This window comes from Leptonychotes weddellii, chromosome 2 (genome assembly GCF_054177405.1).
Source record: "Leptonychotes weddellii isolate Sample4059 chromosome 2, ASM5417740v2, whole genome shotgun sequence".
Taxonomy (NCBI): Eukaryota; Metazoa; Chordata; class Mammalia; order Carnivora; family Phocidae; genus Leptonychotes; species Leptonychotes weddellii.
Window position 1 is genome coordinate 127,236,774 of NC_138370.1, and position 15,913 is coordinate 127,252,686.

The 15,913-nt window shown below is 34.9% G+C and overlaps 1 protein-coding gene across 4 annotated transcripts in view; it reads right to left on the reverse strand.

Annotated features, from left to right (window-relative positions):
• Positions 1-1,583: 1,583 nt before the first annotated feature.
• The window catches only part of MOB1B (MOB kinase activator 1B), a 66,081-nt gene continuing 51,751 nt past the window's right edge, over positions 1,584-15,913 (reverse strand). For 3 of the 4 annotated variants that reach the window (XM_081812309.1, XM_081812312.1, XM_081812313.1), the window contains 3 exons: positions 13,360-13,493; positions 10,444-10,607; positions 1,584-7,386 (listed from right to left, as the gene is read on the reverse strand). In XM_081812309.1, the coding sequence (XP_081668435.1) occupies positions 7,309-7,386; positions 10,444-10,607; positions 13,360-13,493 (376 nt within the window). In that variant the 3' untranslated portion in view covers positions 1,584-7,308. Of the gene's footprint in view, positions 7,387-10,443; positions 10,608-12,450; positions 12,642-13,359; positions 13,494-15,913 lie in introns of those variants that run through there. The other variant, XM_081812310.1, reaches the window with a different exon arrangement.

Consider the following 15,913-nt stretch of genomic DNA (forward strand, 5'->3'; position numbering starts at 1 on the left):
CTTTCGAAATGCCAGAAATTTTACAACTCCTTCAATCTGGGAATTCTTTTTCTTCTGTGGGAATGCTGGTATAACTAAGGACACGATCTTGACATAGAGGTTTATTAAGAAAACTCTAAACCGACTCAGAAAATGAGAACAAAGGGAAAAAAAAAAAGTCCCTGAACATTGATAAGTAGTGGTTACAGCCCATGCGTTTGTACACACCAACCCAACAACTTCTGTAAAATGATATTGATTGACTTAATAAGCTTGGTTATAATATACTCCTTGTAACCTTCATTATTGCCTAGAAACACATGAATGCAGAAGGCATCATAAAAGCAAGAGTGGGGAGTCAGGGTGCCTCCAGCAAATCTGAAGTGCAATAGCAAAATAACAAGCTAGAAGGGCATAGCAGGGAGCCATCAATCCTATATAGCTCCTTATCAAAGGAAGCTATATTACACTGCATGCTTGTAAAGGTAAACTTAGGTCATCAAGAAATTGTGACACTGTACTCATTAAGCTGTTTAAAACAGGAGTATAACATTTATTAAACGTGGTTGCTTAAAGGAATATTTAGAACTTGATACCAAAATTCATCAATCCAAGTAATATTATATAATGAAAAATTAACTATTTAAATTTAGTACAATAGAGGCAAATGACCTAATTACCAAAATATAGTTAATTTTTACATGGGTATGTATTTCTTTATACACAGTGGATGCTTTGTAGATACTGTATGTGCAAAATAACAAGGTGTTTTTATTTAAAGTATGCAGGCACAAATCATATCAGCATGGACTAGTATTTCTACTCCTAATCTTTTCTACAATACCAATTGGTGACACTGGGCGACTGTGGACCTGATTGTCCAAACACAAATGCCTCTAAACATAAATATCTGTAAATAATTAAACACTCTGAGAATACTCTAAAATACACAATTCCTTTTGGAATTTAGGTATCAGGGCAAAATGAAGATCCTCCAATACTGCTTATTAATATTCTTTAATGGCCTATAATGAAAACAAAATATTAGATAAAAGCTTGATAGAAAGGCCAACAAATAATTATTTTGCTAACTGTTCTCCTGGCAGTAGAGTATTTAAAGAAAACAAACAAAAGCATTGGCTTCAAGGTCAAGCCTATTTGGGTTTTTAAATCCTAGTCCTAATCAGTGACTTATACAATTCCTGAGCTTCAGTTTTCTAGTATGTAAGACAATGAGATACTAACCTCTGGGGTGGTTGTGAACCTTATTAAAAATAATGCCTAACAGGGACACCTGGGTGGCTCAGTCGGTTAAGTATCCGGCTCTTGGTTTCGGCTCAGGTCATAATTTCATGGGTTGTGGGATGGAGCCCCACATTGGGCTCCACGTTCAGCGAGGAGTCTGCTTCAAGATTCTCTCTCTGCCCATCCTCCAACTCACATGTACGCATGCATGTGCGCTTTCTCTAAAATAAATAAATCTTTAAAATAATGCCTAACAAATTTTAAATGTCCAACATATTCCATACTTTCAGTATTTCCCTAGGAATGTGTTTAATGTGAGAACATCTATAGCAAAAATAATCAGTAATGCAAAGTCAGGATTCATGGCCAAACAGAACTATTTATTAATTTTTTAAATAAACATTCAGTTTCTTCCTTTAAAAAAAAAAACCTAGAATTTAAATATTTCCCATCCCATCACATACAAGTCTGTATACATTATTTACATCTCTCAAACATATGACAGATTTTCTGACATTCAGTATCCCCTCTTAAAATAAAATGATGAAGCAGTTAAACTTTGATCAGTAATAACTAGAATTTGAGTAATCTTGGCACAGTTTTCAACACAGTGTTCATGTTGCATTTCCTATTTTAGACCATTTTTCCCCATCCAGCTACTTAAAATAGAGAAAAACGGTGTATCTTCATGAGAGCAGGATCCCTGTCTTTCGCATTCTCTGCATTATTTACACTGTGCGAATGCTGCCATTATGCTTCCATTATATGTCACTGGCAGCATTCAGCTTTTGTCCCCAGAAATGATCTCTATCCAACTCTTATGTCTTGTCATGTTTATTGTATTATCTCTCAACTAGATTTCATGACAATTCTTAGATAATTTTAAGTAATAATGTGTAGGAAAATTTCAAATAGAACAAAAGTTAAGTGTTCCCCACAGGATTAGGGCCCTTACCACCTTAGTTATGCATGTACAAAAATAACAAATACAATCTAGTGGCTGTAAAAAACTATTTTCCCCTAAAAATAGTTATCTCTGCAGAACAATTTAAGGAGAAACATGTTCTTAACATGAAAATGCACTAATCTATTTTACAACCTGCACAAGTATTTCAGAACAAAATTAAAATGAAAACATGTGTAAAACACTAACATAAGAATGTAATACACAGAAGAAAAATTAAATATTAACAAAAATTTTAAATCACTAATAATCTCAGGTTTAGTGACACAATTTAAATGAAGCTGTCAACCAAAACAAACCAAAAATGCTTATATATGTTGCACCTTCCAACACTTCTGTCAATGTATTGATAGAAAGTACTTCAGAATCACTAACAAGGAGGACCCGCACAATCAACCTACTTCGTTTTCTTAGTGCGATGGGGGGTTGGGAGGTGGTAAGTCAATAGCGTAAGAAGTAACTTAAGGAAAAGGAGATGACAAACAGAATGAAAAAAGGCCAGTGATTTCAGTATCTTTGAGAATTGTAATCTAAAATTTTCTATTGCACAGCATTACATGCAGAAAAAGAACTTGCATCATACTTGCAAAACTGAGATTATTCAATATTTTAACCTGTATTTTTTCTCCTTTGTCAACATTTAAGTACCAGGTCAGCTATAAATGGAAGACGTGGAACACAGTATTATACCTTTAAAATAAATTATTCTCTATGATTAACTCATTAGAAACATCTTAAAAATTCAAATTGTTTACAGTCAGAATTGCTGTATCTTAAACTTTTCCATTAAATCTTGACATATCTTTACCTCTAAATATTAATCTCATACACCATTACACTGATACTGAAAAACAGTAATTCCTATGGGTGAATCTTAACATTATGACAAAACTCTAATATTTAAGTTATTTTAGGAGTGGTTCTTAAAGTACAGATCCAGAATAGCGCTTCTAAAAATTAGGTCTGTTCTTTAGAATATCAGATTAAGTTTCAAAATCAGTTTTCCCCTTGGTATGCAGTCACATTTTCAAATTACAAATATACTTCTGGTCCCACATCTTTTAAAAAGACATTCAAAATTTTAAAGTTATAAACAATGTATGAAATGATTATACAATTTTAAATATTTTATCTGTGATATGCAGGCTTAAAATTCAGCATAATTATTACATAAAATTTATTCCAATTTCTTTGTACAATGATCTGCAGTCTTTAAATTCATTTGTTCATTTGAGTGAAAATATGTTTAAACAGTAAAGGCTGTTGTTACCTTAAGCTACTTCTATCTTAAATATTGGATCCATTTTTTCTTACTATCCCTTCAATCAAAACTATCCTACAGTAGTTGAGATAAAATTCAAAAGTTATCAGGGAAAGAAACAAAAGTAGAAAACAAGAGATAGACTTTGATTTTTTTAATTATTATATTTAGCTGTAAGGTAATTAAACTAAATTTTTAAGAATTAAATAAAACCTATACATCCAAATGATACTTCAAAGTAGTGACATCAAGAAACTATCCCTTTATTAAATGATGCTACCAATGCTCAAAACGTTCTCTCTTGCAAATTTAGAACCTATGGCAGTCTTTTGAACTTCCCTAATGGTTTAGTTCTAAGAAACCAGCAAAGTAGAGTTGGTTTGGTGGCTGAGATAGGTCATATTAAGCTGCCAGAAGTTTTCAGTGCAACTAAAATGATGGAATAGATTTTCTTGCATAGTCATAGACCAATTCTCAAGGCATCTCTAAAAATGTTACAAAAACGTTACACCTTCAAAACACAGCTGGTAAGAGTAGTGCTCCCCAGGAACCACCCTGAAGATCAACTCTCATTTGGATGTTTAAGGTATGACATACTTATTTTAAAAGAAAGCCCTACAACTTAATAATTGTATCTCACATATTTTACCATTTCAGTGGTTATCAAAACCTCTCTCAGAGAGGGTGTACATAAAGGTATAAAAGAAATGTCATTTTGCTCTTTTCCCATAAGCAGGGAAAATGCTAATACATAAAATGGAGTTTGGTGATTACATGTAAAATATAAATATCCACACCATCTGTATTTCCTGAAGATAAGAGATTGTAGTGTTTTATCTTTCCTGATAAGCCAGGCAGCAACTCAGTCTGAGATATATTACACACTAAACCTGTCTTCTCCCACCTAATACATTTTATGCTGACCCTTTAGAATTTACAAATGACAAACGGAGAAAGAGCAATCTAAAATCTTTCAATTCAAAGTAAACTGACCACCAAAGCTCTTCCAGCTAAACTAACACGTGCTACTGTTTTAATGCAGTCTAATGCCATGGCTTTTATGGGAAACAAAATAATCAAGTCAGCAAATGAAATCCAGTAGCACCATCTACTGCTTAGTAACAGATTTTCACTCTGTTATTAATTTCTCTCCACCACCATTTAAAATCTCTCTCCATCATTTAAAATCATTCCTAAAACTTGCTTCATTTCAAATTTAACCAAAGCATTGTGACAATAATACTATGTTAACTTACTATTTTATATTTTATGCTTTTATTAGTGGATGAGAAAACCAACTTTTGCTTTATATCTCTGTATAAAGAGCAAGGGGGAAAATCATTATCTTGCTTATTTATAAATTAAGAGATCTGGAAAGAATCTAATACACAATTATATCAAACTCTGCTGTAAAACCGAGATTTGATTCTTATTCTATAAAGGGCATCTTACTAATGCTCATGGGAACTCATCAAAGCAACGTTTTGATAAATCAGTTATTTCTCACATGCTCTGGTGAGTGTTTCCTTACCTATAGCCATGTAACACCATGTACAGTTCCAGGCCTCTCCCTGGGAGAACTTCTCTACTTTGTTACCATATATACACTTACACATCTCCTTACTTCCTAATAATACCTCTGTTGAAAGGAATACTCAGAAGCAGGCACCTGAGATTCTGACACAGTGACAACAAACTCCTATCTACATACAGTAGGAAAGTAGGGCCTACTACTGAACATTAATTTATAGAAACATTTTTTCCATTTTTACAGTATACTACCGTGTAAGGCTTAAAAAGAGCAAGAACAATTTTTCACTGTTCTCTACACTTGGCTATTGCAACCCCTTTGTTTCTGGGTTTATATAAAGTCAAATGCAGTACGGAAGACTACTTGAAAAACCACGTGCTTCATTTTCATAAATAAATAGGACTCAAAATTATCTGACACCAAATTTTATTTTTGAATCAACCATAGTAGCTGATATTACCTATTTGGATAATAAAAGGTTCGTTTTAAGGAAATCAGCTTGTTCTCATACACAATACCAGTAAGTGTCCAATATATTTGCCTCTGCCAGGCTCTCCTGTTACTTCTACTATTGGTACTTGGAGAATGATTGTTAGAAATGAAATGGAGAAAAAGGCAGTTCCTACTGATCATAATTGCAATGGCATTAAATTGTATCACTGCTCTTGTTATGGCAAAACAAACTGATTTCATAAGATTCTTTCCTAGTGACCATTTTTAGTCTATATAATTTCAGAACAAGATTTCTACTCTACAAGGAAAAAGGTGTGTATTTCAAACTGAAGAAAGAATATATATAGGTAACTGAAGGAGAAAGAGATTTACTAGAAATGACAAAATTAAAACTGGAAGTCTGAAAAAGATATTTCTTGAGAATAAAACTGAAGTAAAAAATGTTAACATTATTTTAAAAACTAAGTTTCTGAACTTTTTACTCATGGGAATAATTCACTAGAGAGTCATGACAAATAAAATGCAGAAGTTAATACTACTGAATTAGCACTTTCATTGTCTGGTATCACTGCAAAGAAAAAGATTTCCTTTCACAGTGGAAAAACTAGAAGTCAGAATGCTTCAAATTGGGCCTATCATAAGCAAAGAAGGTACTGTATCATTTTAAAATGACAGGCAAACACCAGCTCCATTCACTGAATGGAAATGCTGGAGCATGATCAATTTCCCCAAATAGTCCTTAAATTCCATGTTTAACGTCTACACCTAAAATTAATATTTTATTTTTAACTTCTCATGGAAGTTGATTCCTAAAAGGAAGTCTCTAAGACTTTGTTTACAAGAAATTGATTAAAATCTTAATGCCACTCTATTCAAGGATTTTAAGACAAGACTTTTTGAACTTGACTCACCATACTTAATCCCATCTATAGCTCCCCATACAAATTAACCGTCCCAACCAAACACACACTCCTATCCATCCCCTCCTCTTCAAAGTAGAAGGGAATTCTGTAGACTTATGGCTCATTTGGCAATTGCTAAGAAACCTCACAGTTCAGCATCACCTCTGAAGATGGCAAACCTATATATAACCTGAATTTTCACACCCACAGTGCAGTTAACATGTAGAAAGAAGCTAAAATGCAATAGGTATTACACATCAACATCCTCAAGTTTCAGTATCACAGATATCAATAGATGGAAAAAGACCTGCTTGTAGAACTTTAAGCATTTGTTGAACAGAATTACCACCAATATCAAAAATAATACTAATTTTTTATGTTCTACATGCACACCTTTACAAATTGTATTTCTTCAATGTAGTAAAAGCTGGAGATCACCAATTTAGGTAAACTATGGCTTTTATCATAGATATTTTAAAACATGCATCAGTAAGTGCCCTGGGTAGTATTCCTAATATTTCAAGCCCTGTTCAGTTCTATGTCTGTGCTTTGCACCTCAGAAGTAAGCCTGCCAAGGCACTTAAAAACGTAAGTCTTTTGGGGACTTCAAAAATTGGCCACAATTTACATAACACAGAACCCCCATCCATCAGCAGTCCAATCAAGTAAGCATTTTCTTTCAACACAGAGTATTATCAAAAATTTTGCAAGTAATCAAACCAAGTAAAAAAAAAAACAAAAAATCTGTATGCCACTAAGACAAAATTTACCCCTATCAAATATATAGAGAATGGTTCTTGGCTTCCTCTAGCAATAGAATATAGTTTCATTTATTCAGAATAAAGAAAAACTAACCCAAACAAGCCCCCCAAACCTAAGACAAAAACGACCGAAATAAAAATAAAACACAACAAAATCCATATACACTCCACACACTTCATTTGAGGAACAACTTGCACAGCTCTTCATCCTTTTATCTGTCCTTTGAGGTGAGTTTTTCAATCAGTTCTTGGAGTGGTGCAAGTTCTCTTCTATCAATAAGGTTGAATTCCTATGCATGATAAAGGCAGGAAAAAATAGTAAAGATGTATTATTTACGTCTCATTCCAAAGCAGATTCCTATTAACACTTGTTGGAAATTAGCTTTCAAAGTAAATAAAAGTCTAATCTTTTTTTCAATAAAATGTTTTTCTCTTCCCTAGCTGTGTCTTCCTTAGACAAATCACTTAAGCACTTTGGATATTATGTTGTACATGTCTATAATAATATTAGAGTAAATCCCCCTACCTCATAAAATTACTGTGGGGACTAAATGTGATACTGTGTGTTAACCACTTCATGTAAATCCCTGGCATAACAGTAAGTGGGAGTGCTGCTTCTTGTTAAAAGGGAATAACCTGAGTATCATTTAGATATAGTCAGCCAAATGGGGACCAAAAAATCTAGCATCTTAGGCAAATTTCAGCATTATAAGAAGAGTGAAAGAGTTAACACCTGCAAACTATCATGAAATGGGGTATGAGAATAAGATGAGTAACGTGTAAAGTCCTATAAGAAACAAATTAGGAAGCCTGGATTTAATTTTTGCTTCTTTAAAATTCCACCCGTCATTCTGAAGTTCAGTTCTCAACAGATTTCCCCCAAACTATAAAATTGTAAGGCTAATAAATATCGACTGTCTATACTTCTGATCTTCTGCCATAGTGGGGCATTCTGAGTTCCCATTTTCGTTCATTTATTAACATGATCATATGCCAACCACTATAGTAAATACTGGGGAGAAGCATTAGGGGCATTAAGAGCAAGCCTACCCCTAAGATTTGTGGGATCTGGACTAAGAACACAAATGGATATATATCATATGACTATTAAATTTTACATTAAGCTAATACATTGTTAAATAAAACACGTTCTATTTTCCCGCCTTGACAAATGTGCCTTCATAGTGAGCAAGAAAACAGAATCAAATTTAGAATTCTCAAAATTCCTCAGGATTCTACACTGGAAAGTAGTAACATGAGGAGAGCCTGTCCCTGACCCTCAGCAAATCTCACTGATCTTCCAACCCCCAGCTCCACCCTGCACTTCAAGGGGCCTCACCTGCAGGAGTGTGACACCTGGCTGATTTATATAGGCCATGGCCAGACACCTTCACAAACTGCTGCCATCTGACTACCCACTAGCCTAGATTTAGAGGTACATATATCAGAGATATGACTTTCCCTTGAAAGAATGGACCCAAGGATAAGACCCATGCAGACATTGGAAATACAACTGGGACGATGTGGAAAGGAAATGCTGAAGTGTGAGGTACCTAAGCACAAACCAGTGGAATCTGGGAGGTATGTTCTTTGTCCTGTGGGTCCCCTACACTGTAGGGAGTACAGCTAGAGAAGTGCCAGAATAGGGTTCTCTAAGTAGTGAGGCCAGGGCAGAGGCCCCTCTTGCTCAGTCAAGGGGTGACTGTATAATTAATGGACCTACCTTTAAGAAGGTCACAGTGTCTTAAGATATAAAAAGGCTCAGATGTGGTAATGCTGTATTTATCAATCCCCTACTATTTGCTAGGAGTTGAGAGATAACATTGTACTTTATGAGATCATACAGTGATGCATGGGTGGCTCAGCTGGTTGGGAGTCTGACTTCAGCTCAGGTCATGATCTCGGGGTCCTGGAATCAAGCCCCAAGATGAGACAGGATCCGCACTCAGTAGGGAGTCTGCCTCCCCTCTCCCTCTGCCTCTCCCCCTGCTCATGCTCTTTCTATCTCTTTCTCAAATAAATAAATAAAATCTTAAAAAAAAAAAAAAGGTAAGATCATACAGTAAGATAAAACCCAATCCTAAATCACTAAAACCTGAACATTGGCAATCATGTTCTGCCTAAACCAAAGCACAGAAGCAAACTTTGAAATAACATTTTCTTTGTTTCTATGGGTGTCTGTAGGTGGGATACCATGGTGAAGTAACTGCTTGGAGCAACAGTTTGGGCAAGTTAAGATCTCCTAAAATGTGTTTATATAGGTGAAATTAAGACACAAAATGTGTGTGTTCAGTATGAGAGGTAGGTATAGAGGGAAAATAGACACATTTTTCTTTAGTGGAGATGGGGTAAGGGGAGGGCATTTATAAGTATATGCCCACAGATATAAAAAAAATTACACAGATTCAAGATTTGGACTTCTGCCTATCATCTACCCTCTCAACCTCCAACAACAACAAAAAAGCTGGTCAGCTTAACCATTTCCACCTCTTTTTCACTCCTGCCTATTAGTGGTCTACATATTATAGCAGGATGAAAATATCCAACTTCTCTTAGTCTACACCTCTGAGAACTAAAGGGAGAAGGAAGAGGAGGTCAACCAGAGTCAGAAAAGACTAATGGACCTCTGGAATAGCAACACTCCTTGGGACCTTTTTTTCTTCTTTGGATATAATAAGTAGTACCTAACTTAAAAATTATTCAGAATATGGTTTTAAAAAGGAAGAAAAAAAGGTATTATATACAAAGTCCATTTCCAGGCCAGAATATGCTTTAAAAAAAAAAAATCTGGGCGCCTGGGTGGCTCAGTTGGTTAAGCGACTGCCTTCGGCTCAGGTCATGATCCTGGAGTCCCGGGATCGAGTCCCAGATCGGGCTCCCTGCTCAGCAGGGGGTCTGCTTCTCCCTCTGCCCTCTTCCCTCTCGTGCTGTCTCTCATTCTCTCTCTCTCAAATAAATAAATAAAATCTTTAAAAAAAAAAATCTAGGGTAGACAGGAATTAAGGGTTAAGACGATTAGGAGGAATGCTAATGTGCTAAAGGTACCAAGTTCATCTACAGGCCTGCCAAACTAGCCAGGTTCCTAACTCAGTCCCTCCATATGGCCTGCTAAATGAAGCAAATTCAAAACAAGACCTCAAAGATCCATTTTAGACTTGCAAGCCACCAATCTGGAGATGAATGGAATTCAGAAACAAAAGGCCTTATCATCATGGTAAGTATAAAAGAGGATAAAGACTAGACAGAGAAGGCAAATTTTATCCTAAAAGTATGGATGCAGGATTCACCTTGGAACTCTGCAGATAACTGGTTTTACTGAGCAAAAAAGGCCTCATAATTCAACTTACCTGGACAAAAAAAATAAAGTGCTTGAAAGATGTATTGAGATGCGCTTCCTCCTGAAGTTGGATCACAGGGTCGAAATGCTGGTGATAAATGTGAGCATAAACCCTAAAGAGGCGTTTGAGTATAGTTTTTGCCACAGACATGAAATTCTTCGGGAATGGGACACCTAATAAATAGATAAACAACGCCCTCTATTAAGAAGAGACAAGAACAAGGCAGTAGGAGTTTGTCAACAAACGGTAACATAAATTAACAAGACAAAGCTAAAAGGAAGTATTTGTGAATTACTAATAATACCCACTCTACTTTCTGGAAGTTCTCAACATATCATGAATGAAAATAAACTTTAAAACTTCCATGGAATTAGAACCAGACGTTAGCAAGCCCCTTATAAGCCTTTTTACCTACCACTTTACTAAAATGAAATAAATGTATGCCTAAGATGGTAATGAAGCTAAAACTCACACTCATATCCTCAGATTTCTTAACATCAAGTCTCAGTATAAATATTTGCTGAACACAAACAATATTAACCATGCTCAGTGTTGCTTACAATGCCTGCAATACATTTTTATGTTTTCTCTATGGAAATTATTTCCTAACACTTCCAGGTCTACATTTATTCTGAAATTAGCTGCAGTCACCCTCAATGAGGTTCACTGTTTTATGAGTAAGAGCACTTTTACAGAATTAAACAAATACAAGACTAGAAAAAATACAAAATTCCATGTCTTTTGTCAAACTGGGGGTGGCTCAGTCGTTAAGCGTCTCCCTTCGGCTCGGGTCATGATCCTGGGGTCCTGGGATCAAGTCCCACATGGGGCTCCCTGCTCAGCGGGAGGCCTGCCTCTCCCCTCTCCCACTCCCCCTGCTTGTGTTCCCTCTCTCGCTGTCAAATAAATAAATAAAATCTTTAAAAAAAAAAAAACTGGCTAAATGACCCAGATTGGATTCAGTGTTATCACATTGCCTTATCACATTGCCTTCTGCTCATTTTAAAATATTATAGGTCACGGGGCACCTGGCTGGCTCAGTCAGTAGAGGGTTGGGGTTTTAAGTTCAAGCCCCATGCTGGGTGCAGAGATTACTTTAAAACAAAAGTCTTAAATATATATATATATACACACACACACACACACACGTGTATATATATATATTTAAATATTATATATTTATGTATATAGTATATTGTGTATATATATACAGTGATCTATTTATACATAAATAGATCACAAAGAAACATAAGACAAACCAAAATGAAGGGACACTATATAAATTAGTATGCTTATACTCTTCAAAAAGATCAATGTCATGAAGGACCAAAAAAGAATGAAGTATACATATTCCATACTAAAGAAAGCTACAGAAACATGACAAGTGAATGAAAACAGAAGTCAAAGATTTTCTTTTACTATAAAGGATATTACTGGGAACATTTGAAAAATCTGAGGAAAATCTATAAATTAAATAGTATTGTATCATTGTTAAATTCCTGATTTTGATAGCTATACTGTGATTTTCTAAGAAAATGCACATTGAAGCAGATTTGGATAAAGGGGCATCATACATAAAACTTACTCTCAAGCAGTTCAGGAAAAAGAAAACATGAAGTTGGGGGGAGGAGAGAGAAGACAAATGTGGTAAAACGTTAGCCACTGAAAAATCTGGAAGAAGGAAAAAAATCTGGAAGAAGGGTATATAGGGATTCTTTGCATAATTCTTGCAAATTTTCTAAAAGCCTGAAATTCAGTCAAAATAAAAGGTTATAAAATATAAAATATATGTGAAATTCAGTCATAATAAAAGGTTATATAAAATATATATAAAATATATATATAAAATATATTACAAGAGATAAAAGCTAAGGTGATAGCACTTAACCAAAATGATTATGATGGATATAAGTAATGCAGTCCTGAAAAATAGATCTTTTATTACAAAGGCTCCAAAGTAGTTAAAACATTCAATAAATGTGTTTAAAACAATCCATAATAACAGCAACTATTTACATTGCGGTCTCCTCCACCATATCATTCTTCCAAACTCTAAAAGCATACAATATAGTCAAAAAGTTGTCTGTTGATAGAAGAACAAATTCTTATTTTCTTCAGAAAACACAAGTTGTAAGAAGTTTGAGAGGGTAAAATCATATGAATTATCTTGATGTGAACAATTTCCACTTGAAAGAAAATATAATTTCCTTAAAAGCAAATATAAAAAAGCAAAAGTCACTCAGTAGATAACAGGCTAACCCCGCAAATCTTGTTTTCTTCTCACCTAGCTTGATTTCACAGTCTGTAAGATTCACACTGTAGTCATAAATTCAAACTCCCTCTCTGCCACAAATACACTGTAAAACTGGAAATAAGGCATATAAACTCCTTCCCTAAACAAGAAATGGATATGACTGTGGCAGATGATACTCTCTGCATACCCAGTATCTTTTTTCTATAACACAGGCTAAATTTTATTACTATCCAAGATATACTAATCTTCTTGTTGTTTAAAATTACAGGGAGCTTTCACTTAATGTTCATGATAAACTCAGTGTGAAAAAGATAAAACGCTTTTAAATGTATAAAATTAGAAATATTTTGATAGGTATGGCAGTTTAGTATGGTTCCTGGAATAGAGAGCCAATAAGCTCTAGAAACACATAAAATTAGATAAATCATAGGGGCGCCTGAGTGGCTCAGTTGTTAATCGTCTGCCTTCGGCTCAGGTCATGATCCCAGGGTCCTGGGATCGAGTGCTGCATCGGGCTCCCTGCTCAGCGAGAAGCCTGCTTCTCCCCTCCCTCTGCCCCTGCTTGTGCTCTCTCTCTCCCTGTGTCTCTCTCTGTCAAATAAATAAATAAAATCTTAAAAAAAAAAATTAGATAAATCATAACAGATTCCGATTATACAAAACAATTATACCAATTTTTGATGGAAATAATGTCTCATCATCCAACTGGTCCTGAACCCAAGTCATCAGGTAATCAATATACTTTGGTGCAGAGCACTTAATAGGCTTCTTTATGTTTGTTCCATCTGCCCAATGATACTCATATCTGTATTGGAAAGATAATAGACACAGAATATCAGTATATACCTATACAAAATGTGTATATTTTTATATTATATATGTGTGCATATTATGAATGTACACAGGACATGTTTTAAACAATCTGCTCCTCTAAATAAAGATATTTTGCATTTAGCATGTAAATTTAGAGCCTTTAAAGTGTTACTAGACTATTTTGCATTTATCATGATCCAAACTAAGCAGGTCCCATCAAACTCATTTTTTGTAAGCTTTTCTTTATATACAGCATTTATATTTTAGAATCATACATTGCCATAGTAGAAAACCTAGCTAGCTTTCCACTTCTCCACTTCTCTGATAACCACCTTTAATCTTTATGGTTGTTTTTCTTCTTTGAAAAACATTTCTCCTTATGCAATTCTTCTTACACAATTCTTTTAACTTGGGGCTTTAAATTTTGGGTTAAGGATAGAGAATGACATGGAAGCTCCAAAGTAACATGCACAAAGAAAATGAGTCAATATCTGAGTACATTTGGTTGAGGAGCTAAATATGCCTTTAAAGAAAAACGGCAACCCAAATAAAGATGCCTATAGGACCTGGGTATTAACAGAACACTATCTTTTGTTATAATCAACATTTAATGTGCACCTACCACGTGAGAAATACTGTTCTTGACCAAGGGACACTAACTTTCCATACTGTCAAGGAAAACAGACTAGTAGAGGAGATAGGCTTGTAAATGAGTAGGTAAAAACAGTTCGGTAAGAATGATAATAGAGTTACACACACACACACACACACACCCACAACCTGATTTTTAAGATAAGGAATATGCACACAGCTGAAACTCCAAAGCATAAAATCTCTAAACTGAATTATCATTTTGTATTTTAGTTTCCAAGAAACAAGATTACTTCTACCCCTTAGCTTCTCTCTTTGAATCAATTTTGTTATTCTAACCTTGTTCCAGTTTGAACTGACAAAATGATAGGTCAGTGAGTCTACCAAAGAAGGTGAAAGAAAATACAATGGAAAAATACTACAGAGTATTTCAAATGATGAAAATGATCTTGAGATAGGTTAAATAAGGAAGCTTTCCATTTAATCATAACTACTTACACCTGAAAAATAAACCTCAACACGATACACGTGAAAAAACATTCTAACAGCATACCTTACCGCCAACCCTGGGCAACAGGGATGACTGCAAGTCTACTTTGAAGGTTTCCAGGAAGAGATTCCCCAACATTTGGTATTCTCTTCCACTGCTTAAATCACTTTCACAGTCACGAGATTCTTTCTAATCTGAAACTAAAGTTCTAAGGGGGACTCAAGCCTGTTCTTATTTGATCCTCTTAGGAGACAGAGACCACGAATAGTAGAACTTTTAGCATCATTACTCTTCACTTAAAGACAGGGACTCATCCATGTTTTCTCCCACATGTTAAGAAACCTTAACATTTTTGCCTTTCCTCCCAATCATATTTTTCATTTTGTTAGTGATCAGGTGTATTCTTAAATGCAAAAATCAAAAGCAGACACAGTTGACCTAAAAATAATTTTCAATATTCTGAAGCTTTTTTTAAGCATACTAACTTTCAATATCCCAAAGCTTTTTGATATACTGCTTATACTTCTACAGTTTATGATTTTCTGATCCATTCTTCTTCTTTTGCCATGTTTATACCTAAGATGACTTCATCCTGTAACTCTATTTTGCCCACACTGATTTTTTATTCCACTTTTGGCAGACCATTCTCTTTGAAATTTATTTGTCATCATGGTATGAACTTATCAACTGCAAACTGTAGAATATTCATCACTTCTTGGTTAATAATAATAATAAATAATAACTGACAAAATCCTCTGAGGTAATCACTCAATAACACTTTGCAAGGGGCCAGTACTAAGCTACTAATAAATGCCTCTCCTTGGTACAATCCCAAGCATCTTCTGCTAAAGATGGCAAAGCATGAGAACAACTGCATCTCCTCAGCACTAACAATGGACAAAACTTAAGACTCTCAAAATAAAAAGGAAGGGAGGGAAGTAAATGGAAGGAAAGGCAGAAGGAGGGGAGGGAAGAAGGGAAGGAAGGAGAAGGAAGGAAAAAGAAAAGGAAGATCATTTTTGTTTTTATAGTATCTTTATAGAGATCCTGTGCCTGTTACTTTCAAAGAAATATATACATTCTTTCTAACCAGCTTTTTAGAGAAGGTTTCTGTGGAGAAAGTGATCACAGCGGTATTCTAAGTGGCAGTAATTCTCCCTAGTTCAAAGGATATTGGTATAATATCAGAAAACCTCACAGTAAAATACTAGTCAATTTCAAGGGGAGAAATGACAAATTTGAGGTAAAGAAACCTTGCAGACACTAAGATGATAAAGTAATCAGGGTTAACATCACCAGTGATGGGATGGTTGACATTGTGTGCCCCCGAT